Here is a 22,401-nt window from a genome sequence, read left to right as displayed (position 1 = left end):
AGGAAACTTCACTTGTTGCTCATAAGGCCTTCAACTGATTCGATGAAGTCCTCCTCTCCCCAAGGTAATCTCCATTGCTCAAGTCAACTGATTATAGATATTAACCACATGTACAAAATACCTTCATAGCAACACCTAGATTAGTGTTTGATTAAATAACTGGACACTGTAGCTAAATTGACACGTAAAACTAATAATCACAATGCCCTACATTATTTATTAATCATGTAATGGAAATTAAGAACACAATGAGACACAATTTTATATCCATTAAATTGACACAAGTCAGTTAACACCAAGCATTGAAAGGAGTGGATCAGCAGGACTTTTATCTACTGTTGATGGGACTGTACGCTGGTACATCATTCTGGCAAACAAGTTGGCACCTCCTTATAAAGTTGATCATTTGCATACGTACACCACAGGAGTTTCTCTCCTTGAGGATCTCTTGCACATGAATGCCAGGGGATGAAGGAAATTTACAGGAATGTTACGGTAGTTTTTAAAAAATACAAACAGTGAACAACAACCTGGAAACAAACCAAATAATCAGTCATAGTAAAATGGATACATAAATTATACTATAGTCACAGAATGGCATAGCAAACAGCAGTGAATAAATGAATGATGGCCACGTGGAATGAGCGAATTTTAGAAACATAATATTGAGTCTAAGAATCAAGGCACAGAAGATTAAAAATAGCATAATACCATTTGTATAAAGCTCAAAAGTGAGTAATACAAAACAATATAATGTTTGGGGCCACATGCCTACGTACAGATAGAGACCTACGTGTAAGGAGGAAGGTGGAGGAATGGGATAGTGAAGGAATGCAGAGGTGGATGCAAGTGTTTTCAGTGTTCTAGTCAAGTTTGGTAGTGAGTTTCTGGGTATTTATTTTGTTTATTACTACTAATAATAGATGTTTGGTGTTTCATCTTTTCATTTTATCAAATTACATAAAAATTAGAAAATGAACAAAAACGTGTGCTTCCATTTCCAGTCCAAAGCACTGAAATTTAAAAGTAGTGTGCTTTACTCTATGAAAACATTTCTTAACACATTTTTTTAAAAACTGAAACTAAGTCTGTGAAGGGCTTAGAAGACAATGTAATTCAGGTTTATAACTAAGGCCATGCTTCATCGAAGAAGTCTAGATCAGCTGGAACAATGGTTAACTTTTTTGTTGAGGGTGGGGTGATGAGGTCATTGACTGACTGCTTTGCCATGGAAGCTATTGGTCGTCTCTCTAGAAAGCATTTCATATGTGCAAAACTTGTCACTTAACTTCAGCAGGTGATACTGAATCTGGTGTGGAAATAGGTTACTAAAACTATCTAATACCAATTTTTATTAACTTGACATTGGCAGTCAGATGACGAAGTGTTTTCATCAAAGGTGCTACTTCATTCCTTAAAATCAGTAAGTTAGTGGAAATGTTATAAAGCTAGGTTAATATAGGGAGGCTCTAATTTTAGTCTTTTTAGTTATGTGTAATGGAGCATAGAATTATTTTGGCAAATGGTTATTGGGACTCTCTTTCAGGTTTTAAGTTTTTAATTTGGCCAACTTACCAAGGCACAAATTGAGGGATGACCCACTTTTGCCTGGGTCAAAGCAACCAGGGCATGGAGAAAAATAATTGGGTTTTTCTTTGTAGGAAGCTTTGTAAGGTTTCCCAGTTGGCAAACTCTGTATCCCACATCTGATACATAGAAGAGCTATGAGTAGAAATATGGGTGTTTTCAACATAAAATTTCTAAGTTGCAAAATGCACTTTTGAATACTTAAGCTCTTTTAGGTAATTCTCTTAGCTGAATGAGTAACATAACGTGCCATTTGTTTACAGATACTTGATAATGTGAAGAGCAGTATCATGTTTTCTTTATCTAGCATTTGATGGCTGTTAACCAGTGAAATGAGAGATTAGATTCTGTGCAACTAAAAGCACACACTGGATCCCTTCAAAAAAAAACCCTTTCACCTTCTATATAAAGTATTGAATTAGTTGATTGGCAAGATGCATGTTATGCTATTGAGACAGTAATGTTTTCTTAATAAAGAGTACAGTAGATGTTTTTGTAAGTTCAAGAAAATGCTGAAGCTTACAAGATAAAAATTACCATAGTAATATGTGAACTAATCTTTGTAATTGAGCATAGTACCATATGATTCACCAAACACTATTTTACAAAATTGGTAAGTGTATGTATTTTTAAAAATTTCTAATACTGGTTGGTAATAAAGAATACTAAATTATCAACTTTATCTTTTATATCATAGAGGATTATCTTTTTTCACTCAGCTTTGTTTTTATACTTTGCCTAATATATCACTCTTTTTTCCCTCTTGGGTTGGGTTAAAAGGGAGAATATTTTTCAACTTCTAACTGTCTTCATATTTATCCATTTCTACATTACTTATATGATTACTTATTAGGGCACTCGTGGTATTGCTTTTATAACTGTTAATGATAGTGTACTGTTTTTAAAGTTAATGCTGGAGCAAGTAAGTCAATATGACCTAGAGGTTGAGTGTCATCCTTGGAGCCAGACGGATAGAGTGAATCTCCTCTCAGCGTTACTAGCTGTACGTCCTTGGCAACTTTACTCTGTTTTTCCTGATTTTTAATAAAAGTGAGTTCAGTGCCTGATGCCTTGTAAAAGCTAAACAAATGATAACTATAATGATAGCAATAATAAGATTATTATTGAATTGAGCATTTTCGGTTACATGCTTAACATAGTAGCACCTGTGTCTGTTTAGCATATTCATTTGCAATATAGAACAGGTTGGCTGTAACTCCGATCTGGAGTCAGAATGTCTACCTGTGTGAGGGTCTAGTTCCTTTGAATATATTGTAACTGCATCTGCTATGTGTTATGAGTAAAATGTTTCAGGGCCACCTATTGATTTAACAGCAAAACAATTATATTCACTCTAATGTGTGTTTGAGTGCCTATCATATGCAAAGCAATGCAGGTAATATATAAATATGTAAAATTCAGTTTCTGTTCCTAAGTACTGTCAGTTTAACAGGATTAGGGAAATAAAGGAAATCTACTCTTTTAGGCACCCAAGTGGATAGAGATTGTGCTATCAGAAAAAAAAGTTTAGGCTATGTTAGTAATAGAAGCAGAATGAACCATAAACCAGTTTAAACATCTCGGGGAGCCAAGGGGAAATAAATGGAACTGCTTGCTATGCCTTAGTAGTTGGTTTTTTCATATCCAGGGATCTCTAAGTTAAGGTTTACAATCTATTATATTTTTATATCTTTACAATTTATTTTTTCTACATGTTTGTACTCTAAGCATCTACGGGTGTATTACTTGTTAAAAGCTGTATATGTAGCATGCAGAAATGGAAATAAATATAATACTTATTTCCTCAAGAGAGGCATACATAAAGTTATGACCATTGTTAGCATAAAGGAGGGAGAGGTCACATTCTGTGGAAAATTATCGGAATCAATTTCATGAAAGAACATTTGAGCTGAGATTTCATAAAGATGCATGTGATTTCAGGCAAAGTTAGGGAAATTTAGTGACATGTTTACCTTGTGCTACGTCAAGGAATAAGTGTGAGTAGAAAGAGAACAGTATATGGTATACTCATGAGAGAGTGAATCTTCCATTTGAGCAGGATTGTGGGCTATGTGTAGGATGTCTGGTGAACCTGGAATACCTGTAATTTAAGTAAGTAATGGGGATCCATGAAATAATTTTTTTTTTTTTTTTTTTTTACATAGGACATGGTGGTGGTAATGGTGGTGGTAGTGGTGGTAGGCTAATAGAGCTAGATAATCTAGTAATTGCATTTGGGTGTTTATTGAATTCGTGTTTTTTTCTCTTTCAGGAAGTTCATGATTTGTTGAAAGACTATGACTTAAAGTATTGTTATGTGGACAGAAATAAACGAACAGGTAAGGTTTCTATTTTAAGTATCTAATTTCATTTTGATTCTCCATATACTCATAGAATAAAAAAGCTTAGCGCTTTTCATATTTAAGCTAATCATGGAATTTTTAAGTCTTAAATCATGCAAATGTAACCCACACAATCTGTTTTCTGAAGGTAATATTGGTATCCTAAATATTAATTACATAAATGAATATAGTGTTACTAGAGACTTATGAATTGTTACAATGAATGTTCTGTTACAGTGAATGTTCTTCATAGGCTCAAAGTTCCTTGGTTTTAATTGTATATTACTGACTTAGTGAATAGATTGTATGACTTGACCTTTAGCTGGGGAAATTGAGAAACTCACTTAGGTTTTCTGAGTATTAGTTTTATACCTGTGAGATTAAAAGACTAGATTATTTCCTTTTTGTGCATGTAATACGCAGCTGTTTAAAAGCATCCTTTTAAGACAATAAAAATAAAGTATGGAGGATAATATAATCACTATGTACACATCCACTCCCAAATTATCAAATGGTAGTATTTTGTCTTTACAAAGTATATACATAGCTAGAGCCCTCATGTAGATCTGTTGAATTTCTTGAAATTAAAAAAAAATTGAAATTCACTTTCTACTATTCTGATTCCATTCCCTCCCAGCCTCCTTGTCTAGGGGCAAGCACTTATGAATTTGGTGCATATTTTCCAATTTATGCAATTATATTGTGATAGTCATTAAAGCTGTTCACAAATTCTTGTTCTTTTTCTTCTGAGCACAAGGTAAGATGGTACTTACCTGCGCCACTTTGAAGTTGAGAGTGGACTTGTAATTTGCTTGTTGATGAATGAAGTGAGAGTGGAAATGACATGTATCCCTTCCAGGTGAAAGATTTCAGAACCTGCATGTGATTTCCTGCTCACACTTCCCTATGCTAAAGTAATTGGGGAAGGTAACACAACCTTTTTCAACCTAGGTCTCAGAGTGACTATAATGAGCAAAATGTCCTTCCTTCCTTACCTTCAGCATGGGATATGCAGCATGAATCAGATGAAGGCCTTTTGTTTTGTTATGCCATTGAGATTGTGTTGCGCAGAAGTTTGTTACCACAGTGTCTTGACTAACCTGTAATTTTACCGTATGTACCTATATATAATTAATGGTAGTCTCTGTTTTAAGCTTTTTCATACATGGTATTCTAATATATATTTCATTTAGCAAACTTGCCTTTTTTTTCGGGTTAGCTCAGTGTTGTTTTTCAGATCTTTCCACATTGATATATATAACTCAGGTTCACTGATTTAAGCTACTACATATAATTATCATGTGAATTTATTACAGTTAATGTATTTGTTACTGATTGGCATTCAGGAAGCTTTACCTTTCTCAGTATTTCAAACAGTGATGCAATGAATAGCCCTTTAGTTGACTACTAATATACATTTCAACGCTTTCTCTGTAACTGAAGCTCTGAGTCATAGGTGTGCACAATTTCAGTGTTACTAGATATTGACAACGGGATTAGAGGTAGCAGCCTTCACAGCTCACACAGAGCCAGGAATAGTGCTATTCCCACTAGTCAGGATGATAAACCTCATAATTCATGGGGCATCAGAAGGAATAATCAAAAAGTTTTTGTCTCAGGAATGGGAAAAATTAACTCGAGACAATGATGCTCTTGTCCTACCTAACGAAACTTAAAAACGAGACCTGAACGGATCAGAGTGCTTCCTCATAACTTAACCATATCCTGGAACAAAACTCAAGAATATTTATATGTGTCCAAAACATCTGACACCCAACAAAATAAGATGTACGGTGTCAGACATCCAATAAAAAAGTAGCAGACATGATGAAGAAGCAGGAAAACCTAACAAAAATCAATCAAAACTGGTCTAGAATCGACACAGATGAATTAATAAAAATGGACATTAAAGCAGTTTTTATAATAGTCTTCCATATGTATAAGAAGTTATAGTAAGATTGAACATGGTAAATAGAAACATGGAAGATATAAAATATCCAAATCAAACATCTGGAGATGAAAATTACAACATCTGACATGAAATACACTGGATAGGATTAATGGCAGAATAGACGTTGTGGAAGAAAAAATTAGTGAACTTGAAAACAATGATATAAATGATCCAAAATGAAACACAGAGAGAAAAAAGACTGTAAAACATGAACAGAGTATCAGTGAACTGTGGGACAGCTTCAAGAACAATTAGAGTCCGTGGGGGTAGGAATAGTTAAAAAAAAAATTAAAGAATTAGTGGCTGAAAAGTTTTCAAATTTTGATGAAAATTCTAATCCCAGAAATCCACAGAGCTCAACCAACTTCAAGTACAAAAGCATGAAGAAAACTACAAGGTATGTTGTAATCAAATTGCTTACAGTTAGTGATAGAATATCTTAAAAGTAGCCAGAAAAAAAGTATACATCATTAATACATTTAGTAGGACAAAGATTAAGATGATCATAGATCTTGGAAACAACACAAGCGAGAAGACTGTAGGGTAACATCTTTTCATTCTTTACCAAAAGAAAAAAAAACAACAACAGGTCAGCATAGAATTCTTTACCTATTGAAAATATCTTTCAGAAACAGTGATGAAATAGAGATGTTTTTCAGTCATACAAAAGCTAAAAGAATCATCTCCATTAGACTTGCACTGTAAGAAATACTTAAGGAAGTTCTACAAGCAGGAAGAAAATTATAGATGGAAATCTGGACCTACCCAACAAAATGATGAATACCTGATATGGTCATTATGTGGGTAAAGACTTTTTTCTTAATATTAAAATATCTTTAAAATATAATTGACTGTTAAAAGCAAAAATAATAATATTACATCGTGAGATTTGTAACACATGTAGAAATAAAATATATAACGGCAATAATACAAAGGCTGGGAGAGGAGAAATGGGATTGCACTGTTTTCAGTCTGTTATACAGTACATGAAGTGGTGTGATACCATTTGAAAGTTGACTGTGATAAGTTAAAGATATATACTGTAAACCTTAAATCACCAGTTAAAATCACACAACACAGAAATCATTAATTGTATTAAATGATTTTGCCTTGGATTTTGGGACCTATGGTATTTGTGGAAGCATGTATAATTAATAACTCAATTGATAAAAGATGGTTACAGTTCTAAACTATAACCTTGCAACCAGAGATTTCTGTGGTAGATATGAGTAAAATATTATAGTAAAATAGGATACATTAGGGGAAAAAGTTTTGGCACATGCTTGCCTTCAAATTGGACCCAATAATAAACTAAATAGTAGACCATGCAATGACTTTTAAAAGAATTGGGACCAATTGTGGGATATTTAAATTTCACAGGGAAAATAATAATATAATTAATCCCAAATTCCCTTCCAGCCTTTTTTCTGTAGAGTGACATCTACCATTTCCATGAGAACCAGTGTGTGAATTTATTTATTTATTTATTTTTTTAGAGAATTTGTGCTCTTGGTAAAACATGGAAGAAGCTATAGAACAGAAAATGTGACCTCCTTTCCCTACTGCCTGAACTTTTAAATTTATTTCATTATGTTATTTAAATTCTTCCATAAAACCTGAGTTGAGCAAATGCAGATACCTAAGAAAAGGAAAAAGAGATTTTCAGTTTTAAATTTAGTTGATTTATATATGCATTTATTTATTCATTCATCTGACGCAAAACTTCTACCATACGTCACGTACTAAGATAGTTGGTGGAATACATTCATTAGTAATTTAGGGAGCTCACAGTTTAGTAGGGTAGCAGGCATCTAAGCAAATAGATTATGATGTGATGTGATCTATGCAATAATCCGAGCAATGTTCAAGATAGAGAGGTATAAAAAAATAACTCTAAGAGAGGACCTGGGAAGGCTTCCTGGAGATCATCATGGAGTAATGCATGGACTGAATTTGAAAATCAGCTAAAAGGTTCCAGGTATTCTAAGGTATGGGGAGTGATGTTATAGGCAGGGGAATTAAATGTGTGATATATGGATACCTGAAATAACTGGATCTCTACAGGGAGCTGCAAATATTTCAGTGTTCTTGGAGAATAAAGAGCTATTGTGGAAGGGAGGAAGTATGGCAGTTAATGAGGCTGGAGTTAGATATAATGGGCATTGTAAAGTGTGATTAACAACCTGGCACTTGGCTTTTTCTGTGAGTAATAGCAAACCTTTGCATTTAAGGCGGTAAACAGGCACAATTAAACTTCTGTTTTTTAGAGATCACTTTATTGTCACTGTGGAGAAAGGATTAAAAAAAGGAAAAGCTAGAGGAATGAAGAAAGGGAAGTGGATTCAAGACCCATTAGACGAGTGGAATTTGAGGATTCCTTTTATATGGGAAATGAGGGAGACAAAGTTTAGGTTAATTCCCAGGTTTCTGATTTGTGAGTATTGTGTGACCAGCTAAAATAGGGAGTAAAGGAAAATGAGAAATATTAGGATTTCTTTAAATTATACTTTAAGTTCTGGGGTACTTGTGTAGAATGTGCAGGTTTGTTACATAGGTATACATGTGCCATGGTGGTTTGCTGCACCCATCAACCTGTCATCTACATCAGGTATTTCTCCTAATGCTCTCCCTCCCCACACCACACTCCCTGACAGGCCCCGTTGTGTGATGTGCCCGTCTCTGTGTCCATGTGTTCTCATTGTTCACCTCCCACTTATGAGTGAGAACATGCAGTGTTTGGTTTTCTGTTCTTGTGTTAGTTTGCTGAGAATGATGGTTTCCAGCTTCATCCATGTCCCTGCAAAGGACATGAACTCATCCTTTTTTATGACTGCATAGTATTCCATGGTGTGTATGTGCCACATTTTCTTTATTCAGTCTATCATTGATGGATATTTAGGTTGGATCCAAGTCCTTGCTATTGTAAATAGTGCTGCAGTAAACATACGTGCACATGCGTCTTTATAGTAGAATGATTTATAATCCTTTGGGTATATACCCAGTAATGGGATTGCTGGGTCAAATGGTATTTCTAGTTCTAGATCCTTGAGGAATTGCCACACTGTCTTCCACAATGGTTGAATGAATTTACACTCCCACCAACAGTGTAAAAGTGTTCTTATTTCTCCAAATCCTCTCTAGCATTTGTTGTTTCCTGACTTTTTAATGATTGCCATTTTAACTGGCGTGAGATGGTATCTCACTGTGGGTTTTGATTTGCATTTCTCTGATGACCAGTGATGATGAGCATTTTTTCATGTTTGTTGGCTGCATAAATATCTTCTTTTGAGAAGCATCTGTTCATATCCTTTGCCCACTTTTTGATGGGGTTGGGTTTTTTCTTGTAAGTTTGTTTAAGTTCTTTGTAGATTCTAGATATAAGTCCTTTGTCAGGTGGATAGATTGCAAAAATTTTCTCCCATTCTGTAGGTTGCCTGTTCACTGTGCTGATAGTTTCTTTTGCTGTGCAGAAGCTCTTTAGTTTAATTAGATCCTATTTGTCAATTTTGGCTTTTGTTGCCATTGCTTTTGGTATTTTAGTCGTGAAGTCTTTGCCCATACCTATGTCCTGAATGGTATTGCCTAGGTTTTCTTCTAGGCTTTTTATTTTTTGATCTTACGTTTAAGTCTTTAATCCACCTTGAGTTAATTTTTGTATAAGGTGTAAGAAAGGGATCCAGTTTCAGCTTTCTGCATATGGCTAGCCAGTTTTCCCAACACCCTTTCTTAAATCGGGAATGCTTTCCCCATCACTTGTTTTGGCAGGTTTGTCAAAGATCAAATGGTTGTAGATGTGTGGTGTTATTTCTGAGGCCTCTGTTCTGTTCCATTGGTCTATATATCTGTTTTGGTACCAGTACCATGCTGTTTTGGCTACTGTAGCCTTGTAGTGTAGTTTGAAGTCAGGTAGCATGATGTTTCCAGCTTTGTTCTTTTTGCTTAGGATTGTCTTGGCTGTGCAAGCTCTTTTTTGGTTCCATGTGAAATTTAAAGTAGTTTTTTCCAATTCTGTGAAGAAAGTCAATGGTAGTTTGATGGGGATAGTATTGAATCTATAAATTACTTTGGGCAGTATGGCCATTTTTACGATGTTGATTCTTCCTATCCATGAGCATGGAATGTTTTTCCATTTCTTTGTGTCCCCTCTTATTTCCTTGAGCAGTGGTTTGTAGTTCTCCTTGAAGAGGTCCTTCACATCCCTTGTAAGTTGGATTCCTAGATATTTTATTCTCTTTGTAGCAATTGTGAATGGGAGTTTCCTCATGATTTGGCTCTCTGTTAGTCTGTTATTGGTGTTTAGGAATGCTTGTGATTTTTGCACATTGATTTTGTATTCTGAGACTGCTGAAGTTTCTTATCAGCTTAAGGAGATTCTGGCCTGAGACGATGGGGTTTTCTAAATATACAATCATGTCATCTGCAAACAGAGACAATTTGACTTCGTCTTTTCCTAATTGTTTTATTTTTGTTTTTGTTTTTTGGCAGAGAGAGGATGAGAATTGTGAGTTATGTTTGGGAGTCAATATGAAGATGTATGTGGCGCTAAAGGTTAGAAACATGGGTTTGGGGGTTATAATGGTATAGGAGGCCTTTTGCAAGTCCTCAGATGAGGTTATTTTGCTCATTGCTTTCATAGCCCCTCATACTGCCCCTTTGGTGACACCACATTTGTAACTCTTTGTTAAACATCTGGCTTCCCCTATTAGATTGTGAGCTCTGTGTTGAAAGGGATCTTACCTGTTCTGTCCACCAAAACATTTCCAGTGCCAAACTTGGTATCTGGCACATGATACAGAATACATGGGAATGGGCATGATTGCCCCCAGAGGAAGAGGGTGTAGAGTGAGAAAAAAGATATTCAGCAGCCACACATTGAGTAACATGTGGCCACACAGGTGTTACTCTATGTGACTCTGCCAGGAAGGCGCCCCAAGGAGTACTACCTTACAGGTGTGAGTGGAGGACAGAGAGCTAGCAAAGGAAATAGAGAAAAGAGCTTGGATAGTTATAAGGTGAATCAAGAAAGAGTACATCCAGATGGAAAGTTAAGAAAGGCCTAGTGCGGTGGCTCAGGCCTATAATCCCAGCACTTTGGGAGGTTGAGGTTGGTGGATCACTTGAGGTCAGGAGTTCGAGATCAGCTTGACCAACATGGCGCAACCTCGTCTCTACTAAAAATACAAAAATTAGCCAGGTGTGGTGGCAGGCCCTGTAGTCCCAGCTGCTTGGGAGGCTGAGGCAGGAGAATGGCTTGAACTTGGGAGGCAGAGGTTGTGGTGAGCTGAGATCGGCACCACTGCACTCCAGCCTGGGCAACAGAGTCAGACTCTGTCTCAAAAAAAAAAAAAAAAAGAAAAAAGAAAGTAGAAAGAGAATGATTTATAGGTTCAAATGCCCTGAGAATTCAAATTAAATATGACCTGAGATTTTATGGGCTGATATGGGAACATAACCAGTATTTACAAACTGTTGTTGGCTCGTTTATTTGTTTTAGGGAAACAGAATTAAATGGTATTTTATGTCAGCATAAGGCGAAAAGACATAGAATCAAAATCAAGCCTTTTAAAAAAGGTTGTTAGAAACTAAGAGGTAGTCTCTCAATAAGGGCAGTAAAGCCATTTTTTTCTCATTTTTTGGAAAAGAGATGTTGGAACAGTTAGCTGTTCCTTTGGCAATAGTTTTCTTGCATGTGGGGCATGTGTTAAATAAAAAATGTGTTTCTTTAAATGTTAGCATCACACTCAGTATGGTGAGACACTGTTACTCTGAGAGCCGCATGGCACTAAGACCAATTGAGGGTAGGGCAGTTGAGTGAAATGACAGGCAGAATTGCCCATGCTACTTAAATTACATCTCTGTCTCTTGCTATATCCATATTTGCTGTATACAACATATTGTCATGCAGTTCTAATTGAATTTGGGTAAATTAGATGTTCATATGGAAGTAACTTCACTATATATTTCAGAGGGAGAGGGGGAAGAACTTGTAGAGAGCAATTTATTTGTAATTTGTGGATTGCTATGTATTTTTTTAATGGGGGCTTTAAACTTTTCCTATAAAATTGCTCAAAACCTTTTATATTCTTTTATTACAAAAGGTAAACACATTGATATGGTTAAAATGTAATTTTACCAGATATGAATGTATATAATATTTCTTCGACCTAGAATTTGTATTTGTATTATGTTTCTGGTTATATAAATTGTCATATGCATTTGTTGCTTGATGCTGGAACAACTTCATTAGATAGGACAGATTATATTTATTGTTTTATGAATATTCAAGATCTTGTCTTAAGATCAGAATCCTGTAATCTTTTCATTTTATATTATTCATCAAAAGTGTACCAAATTATAAGCGTCTGTGTGTTATATCAATCTAATTTGATATTAAGGAAATACATAAATTGGAGAAAGAAATGGCCTCCTTTATACATTTTGATGTTTTTGCTGTACCTTCATTTTTTCAGGTCCTTGCTGTCAAATAGGGTCTTTTAGAACTCTTTCTAGGAAGAAAGAAAGATTTTGTAATTTCATTTTTATTTCAGTGAAGTTTTATATAAAGCCTTCATAAAATTTTATATCACAGGTTTTTAGGTGGGAGGAGATCAAATATGTGTGCAATTGGAAAAGATTACCAAAAACCCCCCAGAATATTGTCAGATTAGGAGTGAAACTCCTAATATATTATTAGGATTAGTGAAACTCCTAATATAATCCCTGTACTTTCTATTTTGGGTTACTGTTGATGAAGTTAGTTTAATGGAGGTGTCAGCATTAAAAAACACAGTGAAATAGAATAAAAAATATCACAATGCATTGCATATAGTAGGGGTATTAACTCATAATTTTGTTTCAGAAAAATGTATGTTTATGTGTACCAGGTCACAGAAGTAAGATGTATTTCTTACTGTGTTTTCAATTACTGTGTTTTCACTGGCCTAGAAAACTCTTTAATTTGTTTTGTTATCTTCCAGCTTTTGTTACCTTATTGAATGGGGAACAAGCCCAGAATGCAATTCAGATGTTTCATCAATATTCTTTTAGAGGAAAAGACTTAATAGTCCAGCTTCAGCCAACAGATGCTTTGCTGTGTATTACCAACCTGCCCATTTCTTTTACATTAGAAGAGTTTGAAGAACTTGTTCGTGCTTATGGAAATATTGAGAGATGTTTTCTGGTCTATAGCGAAGTTACTGGCCATTCCAAAGGCTATGGATTTGTGGAATACATGAAAAAGGACTTTGCTGCAAAGGCTAGATTGGAGCTATTGGGTAAACAGTTGGGAGCATCAGCACTCTTTGCACAATGGATGGATGTTAATCTATTGGCTTCAGAGCTCATTCATTCTAAGTGCCTTTGTATTGATAAACTCCCCAGTGACTACAGGGATTCAGAAGAGCTGTTGCACATTTTTTCCAGTGTCCATAAACCTGTATTTTGCCAGGTAGGTATTTTTAAGAGATTATTGGAAATATTTTAAAATATATACATATGTATTTAATCTACATACACTCACAGATTTATCATGCCTGTATGATTAACACAATGGATAATTTAACTCTGCATTATTCTGTAGGGAAGACTTTGATCTCATGGGAAATTTTAAATCAGTTCCTCTGTTTATGGGCCAAAGTATATTGTTCTGTAGTTAAGTATGCCTTAGCAAATCCATTGCTTACTCATTCACCTCATTCCATCCATTCGTCACTCCATTTTTCCATCAATCCATTCATCTATCCAACTTCTATTTACCATCTTCTGTGTGCCAGACACTATGCCAAGTGTCGGAAAGGCAGAGAATGGAAAGATACTCTATCTCAATGCCTCACAGTTTTATAGAAGAGACGGGCAAGTAAGCAAATAATTGCAAATCCTATATGAAGAGTGATGTAATGGAGGATAGAAAAGTATTATGAAGTTTAAAAGGAATGTGTAGCTCTATCTTAATGTGGTCACGGTAGGTTAGACATCTAGAGAAGATCCTGAAAACTGATAACACTGGCAAGACTTTTCAAGCAGTTTATTATAGTAAAATTAAATGCATTCTAATAAATAAATAAATATATATACTATATATAACTCTTTTCCTTACAGTTTTGATGGCAACTGATCAATTGTTTCTCTCGTTTTTCTCCATTTGTTCCTTCTCCCTTTTCCCTTTTACTGCACTCCCTTCCCATCCATGCTCCTTTTCCTCTTACCTCTCTTGTTTCCTCTCCTCCTTTGTATTTTTCTTTAATCATACATTTGTTGATTTCCTAGTATTGCAGTAAAAATTTTGGAGTTGGAGTACCTATCTATATATGTATATAATTAAATATTTAATATTAAATATATTAAAATATATATGTTTATTATTTAACTTGATAGTTAAAATTGTATTTATCATGTATAACATGATGTTTTGAAGTATATCTACATTGTGGAATGGCTAAATCGAGCTAATTAACATGTGTATTACCTCACATAGTTATCATTTTTGTGGTAAGAACACTTAACATCCACTCTTGTAGCATTTTTCAAGAATACAATATGTTGTTATTAACTGTAGTCATCATGTTGTCCAAAAGATCTTTTGAACCTGTTTCTCTTATCCAACTGAAACGTTGCATCCTTTGACCAGTATCTCCCCAAGCAGCGACACAAATCGCCCCAGCCCCTAGTATCCACTATTCTACACTATACTTCTATGAGATCAACTTTTTAAGCTTCCACACATGGGTGAAATTTTACAGTAATATATATTTTTAACAATTTTTTTGTGACAGGGTCTTTCTCTGTTGCCCAGGCTGGAATCATGGCCCACAGTAGTCCCACACTCCTGGGTTCAAGCGATCTTACCTCAGCCTCCCAAGTAGCTAGGACTACAAGTCCACATCACTATGCCCAACTATTTTTTAGTTTTCTTTTTTTTCTAGTAGAGACTGGGTCTCGCTATATTGCCAGGCTGGTCTCAAACTCCTGGGCTCAAGTGATCCTCCTGCGTTGGCCTCCCAAAGCTCTAGGATTAGCTTATTGATATGTTCTTCTTGAATACTAAGAATTTTATAATGTTGTCATCCTGTGGCCTTTGAGGCCTTTGAAACAAATGTAAAGAGAAAAGCCATTTATCATTAATTGTATTTGAATTGTGAACCCCAGGGTTGGAAGAGCCCTTAGAGATTATCTAGTATAGCTTTACATGTCATAGAAAATATTTGCTACCGTTTTTTTGAGTGACCATTTAGCTTCTGCTAAAATACTTCAAAAGAGTGGAAAATTAACTAGATCACAAGTCAGACCATTGTGTCATTGAATGACTCTCATGTTGAACTGAAATAGCCGTCTCTGAAACTGCTGATGCTGTGGACTTAAAATGATTTTGTTTTTTGAAAGACTTAAAATATCATAATTTATACCGGCATGAAGATAATTATAATGAAATAGAATAATAAAAAACTTTTTAAAGTTTTCAAAAGATTAATAAAGCAGCTTTGGGATGGTTCTTTATCAGTGGGTCTGTTGACTTTAGGCTCTTTTGCATGGTAGGTTGGCATAGACTGTATTAAAGACACAGCCTTTTACCTTGTGGTCAAGAGACCAAAATGATTAATTAATGGCTTTTACAAACTTGATTTTAAGACCTGGCTTGGATTATAAGAGGAATAGGGTTGTTAGAGAAATGTTTACAAGCCGGGCGCGGTGGCTCAAGCCTGTAATCCCAGCACTTTGGGAGGCCGAGACGGGCAGATCACGAGGTCAGGAGATCGAGACCATCCTGGCTAACACGGTGATACCCCATCTCTACTAAAAAATACAAAAAAAAACTAGCCGGGCGTGGTGGCGGCGCCTGTAGTCCCAGCTACTCGGGAGGCTGAGGCAGGAGAATGGCGGGAACCCGGGAGGTGGAGCTTGCAGTGAGCTGAGATCCGGCCACTGCACTCCAGCCTGGGCGACAGAGCCAGACTCCGTCTCAAAAAAAAAAAAAAAAAGAGAAATGTTTACAAAGAGGTAGATGTTTTTCCTTTACCTGTGTGATTGGAAAAAGCTTTGGGTAGGAAAAGATATTTGATGACAGTTTTTAAAGGAAGAAATAATGTGAAGGAAAAGATAGAAATCTGATCTAAATATACAAGGAAGTAGAAGAAAGATAAGCTTCAAAAACAAGAGAAAAGAAACTGAGAAGGACTGAGAAGTGATTTAGTTGTAATATCAGCTTATGAGATGGCAAACCCAAATAGAAGTATTGGAAATGTGTCTTCTCAAAGACATACTAAGCTGAATTTTGTCATTTATCACTTTATAGCGTGAATGTATTTAAGATAATTCAGACGCGTTCAAAACCTAGAAACGTTTTAGTGTCTTATCTTGTTCTTATTTTTGCTCTTTGTACCAGTCTTTTCAGATCCAGGACTTTAGTATCTTCCTTTACAGTCTTACAGGTGGGTGACTGGAAATAAATCGAGTTCTACATGGCAGGAGTTTATTTAGAGCACATTCAGAAATAAAAGTTGTGTGTTGCTTTTAATAAACCTGGGACACAGTTTTCCTAAATAAGATTTGCCTTGGTATACTTGACTAAGTCAATTCCTGGGATCTGCCTAAAATAGTGACATAAAAATGAAATGTTCTTCTTACCTTCTCTTGATAATACTAACTTTATTTTCCATTGATGTGTGGTCAAATAATTTGTTCAGTATGTTTCACTGTCCATGTACCTGGTGATTTTCTTTTAAGGAAAGCTGTAATTATTGTGTCCTCATATTTTCCTATAAATTAACAGTTTATATGTTTCTTAATATGTAGAGACTATTGCCATTTGGGCTTTTACTGTTGAAATAAATAATGAAATCAAAGAATTGAATAGAAACTTGACAGACTCCTATCTTCCTGTCTTCAGGAAGAAGTACATCTCAGCAATTAGTAAACATTTTCATAAAGAAAGAATACATTATTTCCACCAGTATCATGCTCCAATGCACTTGTTCTTGAATTTGAAAATTATATATTGTAAATAAATGTTTCTAAGTAAAGATCAGAATTACTGTTTAATAGAATGTATTGTATCAGCTTGCACAGGATGAAGGTAATTACGTTGGTGGCTTTGCAGTGGTCGAATATAGCACTGCGGAGCATGCTGAAGAGGTCCAGCAGGCAGCAGATGGTATGACCATCAAGGGCAGCAAAGTCCAGGTTTCCTTCTGTGCCCCCGGAGCGCCAGGGCGAAGTACATTAGCAGCATTGATAGCAGCTCAACGTGTGGTAAGTTTTTTCTCTTTCTTTCTCTTTTTTTAGAGTATAGAAAATTCTAATACTATTTTAATCTATCCAATCTAGCAAAAGTAATTGATTGTCGAGTGCACTATCATTGCGTTTCCATCACACTGAAGACTTTTCCTTTTTTAAAAAAAGTTAGTTAAATGGTTTCTTTGTTAAGTCAAGCCAGAAGTCATTACCAAAACAAGAAATTGTGTTTAGTAAAGTGTATTTATCTTGAGAAATTTTCGAAGGAATTCCATTTATTCAGCAAATATTGACTTTCTCTTGTGTTCTAAATTTTGAGTGTAACATGCCTCCTTTTTCTTTTTCTTTTCTTTTTTAAGTTTTGAGATGGAGTTTCACTCTTTCACCCAGGCTGGAGTGCAGTGGCGCGATCTTGGCTCACTGCAGCCTCTGCCTCCTGGGTTCAAGCAATTCTTCTGCCTCAGTCTCCCAAGTAGCTGGGACTACAGTCACATGCCACCAGGCCCGGCTAATTTTGTATTTTTAGTAGAGACAGGGTGTTGGCCAGGCTGGTCTCGAACTCCTGACCCCAGGTGATCTGCTCACCTCAGCCTCCCAAAGTGCTGGGATTACAGGCGTGAGCCACCGCACCCAGCGGCCTCTTTTTTCAAGAAGTTTTCAGAGGAAAGTACATGTCTGCTTTTTGCTTACGTGGCACATTGTACTTACTTCTTTATAGTAACTGTCTACTCATTCTTCTCTACTTCTATAGCCTGGAGGATCCTTGGAGATGGAGACTATACCTTCTTCACAGTTTCTACCCTAGTACTTAGCATAGTAAATATTTGTTAACTGAATGAAGGAAGGAATACATTTTTGAAGGAATTGGGAAAGACTTTATGCTGAAGGTGACATTTGAGTGTGACATTAACGAATGGATGAGATGTTGACTTGTGTTGATGAGAAGTGAATAGGATTGCCAGAGAAATACAGATTTTTGCTTGAGATACTTACACTAAAATAATCATTCATTGTTTATCTGAACTTCAAATTTAACTGCACATTCTGTATTTTGACTTGCTACATCTGGCAACCCTAAAGAGGGAAAGTGAGTAGCCACTCTAGGTGGAACAGAACTACTCACACAGTGGTATGAGCTGAATTTACATGCTTGAGGAGTGGTAAGTGGTCTGGTTGCAGAGTGAATATGAGGATGCTTGGAGGTTGGCTAATGCCAAAACAAGGGAGACTATTGAGTACTCAGCCAATTACATAGGTATACATGTGCTGTGTTGGTTTGCTGTACCCATCAACTCATCATTACACTGGGCATTTCTCCCAATGCTATCACTCCCCCAGCCCCCCACCTCTCGACAGCCCCAGTGTGATGTTCCCCGCCCTGTGTCCATGTGTTCTCATTGTTCTATTCCCACCTATGAGTGAGAACATGTGGTGTTTGGTTTTCTGTCCTTGTGTTAGTTTGCTGAGAATGATGGTTTCCAGTTTCATCCATGTCCCTGCAAAGGACATGAACTCATCCTTTTTTATGGCTGCATAGTATTCCCTGCAGACGTTTTCTTTTTTTTTTTTTTTTTTTTTAATTATTATTATACTTTAAGTTCTAGGGTGCATGTGCATAACGTGCAGGTTTGTTACATATGTATACTTGTGCCATGTTGGTGTGCTGCACCCATCAACTCGTCAACACCCATCAACTCGTCATTTACATCAGGTGTAACTCCCAGTGCAATCCCTCCCCCCTCCCCCCTCTCCATGATAGGCCCCGGTGTGTGATGTTCCCCTTCCCAAGTCCAAGTGATCTCATTGTTCAGTTCCCACCTATGAGTGAGAACAAGCGGTGTTTGGTTTTCTGTTCTTGTGATAGTTTGCTAAGAATGATGGTTTCCAGCTGCATCCATGTCCCTACAAAGGACACAAACTCATCCTTTTTTATGGCTGCATAGTATTCCATGGTGTATATGTGCCACATTTTCTTAATCCAGTCTGCCACTGATGGACATTTGGGTTGATTCCGAGTCTTTGCTATTGTGAATAGTGCCGCAATAAACATACGTGTGCATGTGTCTTTATAGCAGCATGATTTATAATCCTTTGGGTATATACCCAGTAATGGGATGGCTGGGTCATATGGTACATCTAGTTCTAGATCCTTGAGGAATCGCCATACTGTTTTCCACAATGGTTGAACTAGTTTACAATCCCACCAACAGTGTAAAAGTGTTCCTATTTCTCCACATCCTTTCCAGCACCTGTTGTTTCCTAACTTTTTAATGATTGCCCTTCTAACTGGTGTGAGATGGTATCTCATTGTGGTTTTGATTTGCATTTCTCTGATGGCCAGTGATGATGAGCATTTTTTCATGTGTCTGTTGGCTGTATGAATGTCTTCTTTTGAGAAATGTCTGTTCATATCCTTTGCCCACTTTTTGATGGGGTTGTTTGTTTTTTTCTTGTAAATTTGTTTGAGTTCTTTGTAGGTTCTGGATATTAGCCCTTTGTCAGATGAGTAGATTGCAAAAATTTTCTCCCATTCTGTAGGTTGCCTGTTCACTCTGATGGTAGTTTCTTTTGCTGTGCAGAAGCTCTTTAGTTTAATGAGATCCCATTTGTCAATTTTGGCTTTTCCTGCAGACGTTTTCTTAATCCAGTCTATCGCTGATGGACATTTGGGTTAGCCCCAAGTCTTTGCTATTGTGAATAGTGCCGCAATAAACATACGTGTGCATGTGTCTTTATAGTAGAATGATTTATAATCCTTTGGGTATATACCCAGTAATGGGATGGCTGGGTCAAATGGTATTTCTAGTTCTAGATCCTTGAGGACTTGCCACACTGTCTTCTACAGTGGTTGAACTAATTTACACTCCCACCAACAGTGTAAAAGCATTCCTATTTCTCCACATCCTCTCCAGCATCTGTTGTTTCCTGACTTTTCAATGATCATCACTCTAACTGGCGTGAGACCATATCTCACTGTGATTTTGATTTGCATTTCTCTGATGACCAGTGATGATGAGCAGTTTTTCATGTGTCTGTTGGCTGCATAAATGCCTTCTTTTGAGAAGTGTCTGTTCATACCCTTTGCCCACTTTTTGATGGGGTTGATTTTTTTCTTGTAAATTTGTTTAAGTTTTTTGTAGATTCTGGATGTATTAGCCCTTTGTCAGATGGGTAGACTGCAAAATTTTTCTCCTGTTCTGTAGGTTGCCTGTTCACTCTGATGGTAGTTTCTTTTAATGCCCTAGAAGAAAATCTAGGCCGTACCATTCAGGACATAGGCATGGGCAAAGACTTCATGACTAAAACACCAAAAGCAATGGCAACAAAAGCCAAAATAGACAAATGGGATCTAATTAAACTAAAGAGTTTTTGCACAGCAAAAGATACTGGGGTTTATAACCAGAGTTGCTTGAAGAATTAGGCCTCACTTGTTGTCACCATTTCTTAATTTCCCATTTCCCTCTCAAGTCTAATGCAATGTAGTTTCTGCCTCCACTATTCAAGTGAATCTGTTCTCATTAAGTTAATGCGGGTTTTTAAATATTCAGATCTAGTGATTACATTTCAGTCTTTTATTGGTTGGTCCCTTTGCAACATTTAAAACCTTCTACTGACTGGGCACGGTGGCTCATGCCAGTAATCCAAGCACTTTGGGAGGCCAAGGTGGGAGGATTGTTTGAACCCAGGAGCTCGAGACTAGTCTGGGAAACATGGTGAAGCCCCTGTCTCTATATAAAGTTAGCTAGACTTAGTGGTTTGCACCTGTTAGTCCCAGCTACTTGGGAGGCTGAGGTGGGAGAATAACCTGAGCCCAGGAGTTTGAGGCTACAGTGAGCTGTGATTATACCACTGCACTCCAGCCTGGGTGACAAAGCAAGACCCTGTCTCAAAAACAAAACAAAAAAAACTCTCTACTACCTTGAATTCTGCCACACCATTCATTTTCCTATCTGCCTGTGTGTTCTTTCCCTAACTTATTTTTCCCCCTAAGAGCTGATATCAGTAGATTTCCGTATTTGGCCTTCTCATTTTCTTCCTGTTTTATATGCCTATTAGTGATTACTTCCAAGCATATAATTTCAGACCAAACTGCTCTTAGTACTAAATTAATATATCCAAAGGATTCTTAGACATTCCCACTTCATGCTATGTAAATAGTTCAGTTTCACCATTTCAAAGAAGACTATTTTTTTCTGGGACTTGCTTTTCTATGTTCTGTAATATCTATATATGGCATCAGTTCATCCAAACTAAAACTATGTGAATCAAAAACTCAGTTAATTGTGATTGGTCTCCCTCACCCACTTTCTAATGTAAATGTCAGAAATACTAGCACATCATTTCAATTTCACCTCCTAAGATCTCTCAAATCCTTGGGACCTTGTCAGCATCTTGATTACTTCACTCAGAATCTTATCTTTTCTCACCTCTCTGATTAGAATAATTCCCTACGTGGTCCCATGTCATTAGTCTTTCCCCTTCTAATCCATCTTGCACAGTGCACAGGAGAGATCTTTCTCATCCTCAAATCAGCTTATGTCATTCTCTTGCTTAATATTCTTTAATGCCTGCTTAAGTTCACCTTCCTTAGCATGGCATGCAGGCCCTTTACGGTCAGATAGTAGTGACAGTGAGAAATCTCAGTCTTAAAAATAAGGTATTCTAGATAACGTTTTCTATAGGTTTTTGGTACATATCCTTTGGAAATACCAAGTTTTCTGAGTTTTTTTTAATATCATAAATAGGTGCTGAACTTTATCAGAATATTTCTACAACTATTGAGATAATCGTGATTTCTTCTTAAGTTCATTAGTGTCGTTTGAGAGTTACACATTCTATCTTTATCCTGCTGGTGATTGTCCCTGTCCCTAACTTTTTTTTTTTTTTTAAATAGAGTCTTGCTTTGTTGTTCAGGCTGGAGTGCGTGGCACAATCTTGGCTCACTGCAACCTCTGCCTGCCAGGTTCAAGTGATTCCCGTGACTCAGCCACCTGAGTAGCGGAATTACAGGCATGCACCACCATGTCCAGCTAATTTTTGTATTTTTAGTAGAGACAGGGTTTCACCATGTTGGCCAGACGGGTCTTGAACTCCTGACCTCAAGCGATCTGCCTACCTCAGCCTCCCGAAGTGCTGGGATTACAGGGGTGAGCCACTGTGCCCGGCCAATTGTCCCTAACTTTTTAACATGCATAGGTTTATCAGAACTTCTGTCTACCCACTTATTCTCACCTCCATCTGCTTCCTCCTTCCTACCATACCTATCATCATATTGGTGTCTACATTTTTACATTA

At 36.6% G+C, this 22,401-nt stretch overlaps 1 protein-coding gene across 5 annotated transcripts in view; it reads left to right on the top strand.

Moving 5' to 3' along the window:
- RAVER2 (ribonucleoprotein, PTB binding 2) overlaps nucleotides 1-22,401 on the top strand; it is an 86,279-nt gene that overhangs the window by 18,762 nt on the left and 45,116 nt on the right. For 4 of the 5 annotated variants that reach the window (XR_001445773.3, XR_013401230.1, XM_015141708.3 and 1 more), the window contains exons 2-4: nucleotides 3,860-3,926; nucleotides 12,858-13,327; nucleotides 16,933-17,124. Coding sequence is in view for 3 of the 5 variants with exons in the window: in XM_015141708.3 (XP_014997194.2) it covers nucleotides 3,860-3,926; nucleotides 12,858-13,327; nucleotides 16,933-17,124 (729 nt within the window). In the remaining 2 variants the exon portion in view is untranslated. Of the gene's footprint in view, nucleotides 1-3,859; nucleotides 3,927-10,365; nucleotides 10,429-12,857; nucleotides 13,328-16,932; nucleotides 17,125-22,401 lie in introns of those variants that run through there. The other variant, XM_015141715.3, reaches the window with a different exon arrangement.

Source organism: Macaca mulatta, chromosome 1 (genome assembly GCF_049350105.2).
Source record: "Macaca mulatta isolate MMU2019108-1 chromosome 1, T2T-MMU8v2.0, whole genome shotgun sequence".
Lineage (NCBI taxonomy): Eukaryota > Metazoa > Chordata > Mammalia > Primates > Cercopithecidae > Macaca > Macaca mulatta.
Note: the sequence above shows the minus strand (reverse complement) of the source record. Positions and strands in the feature narration are given on the sequence as shown.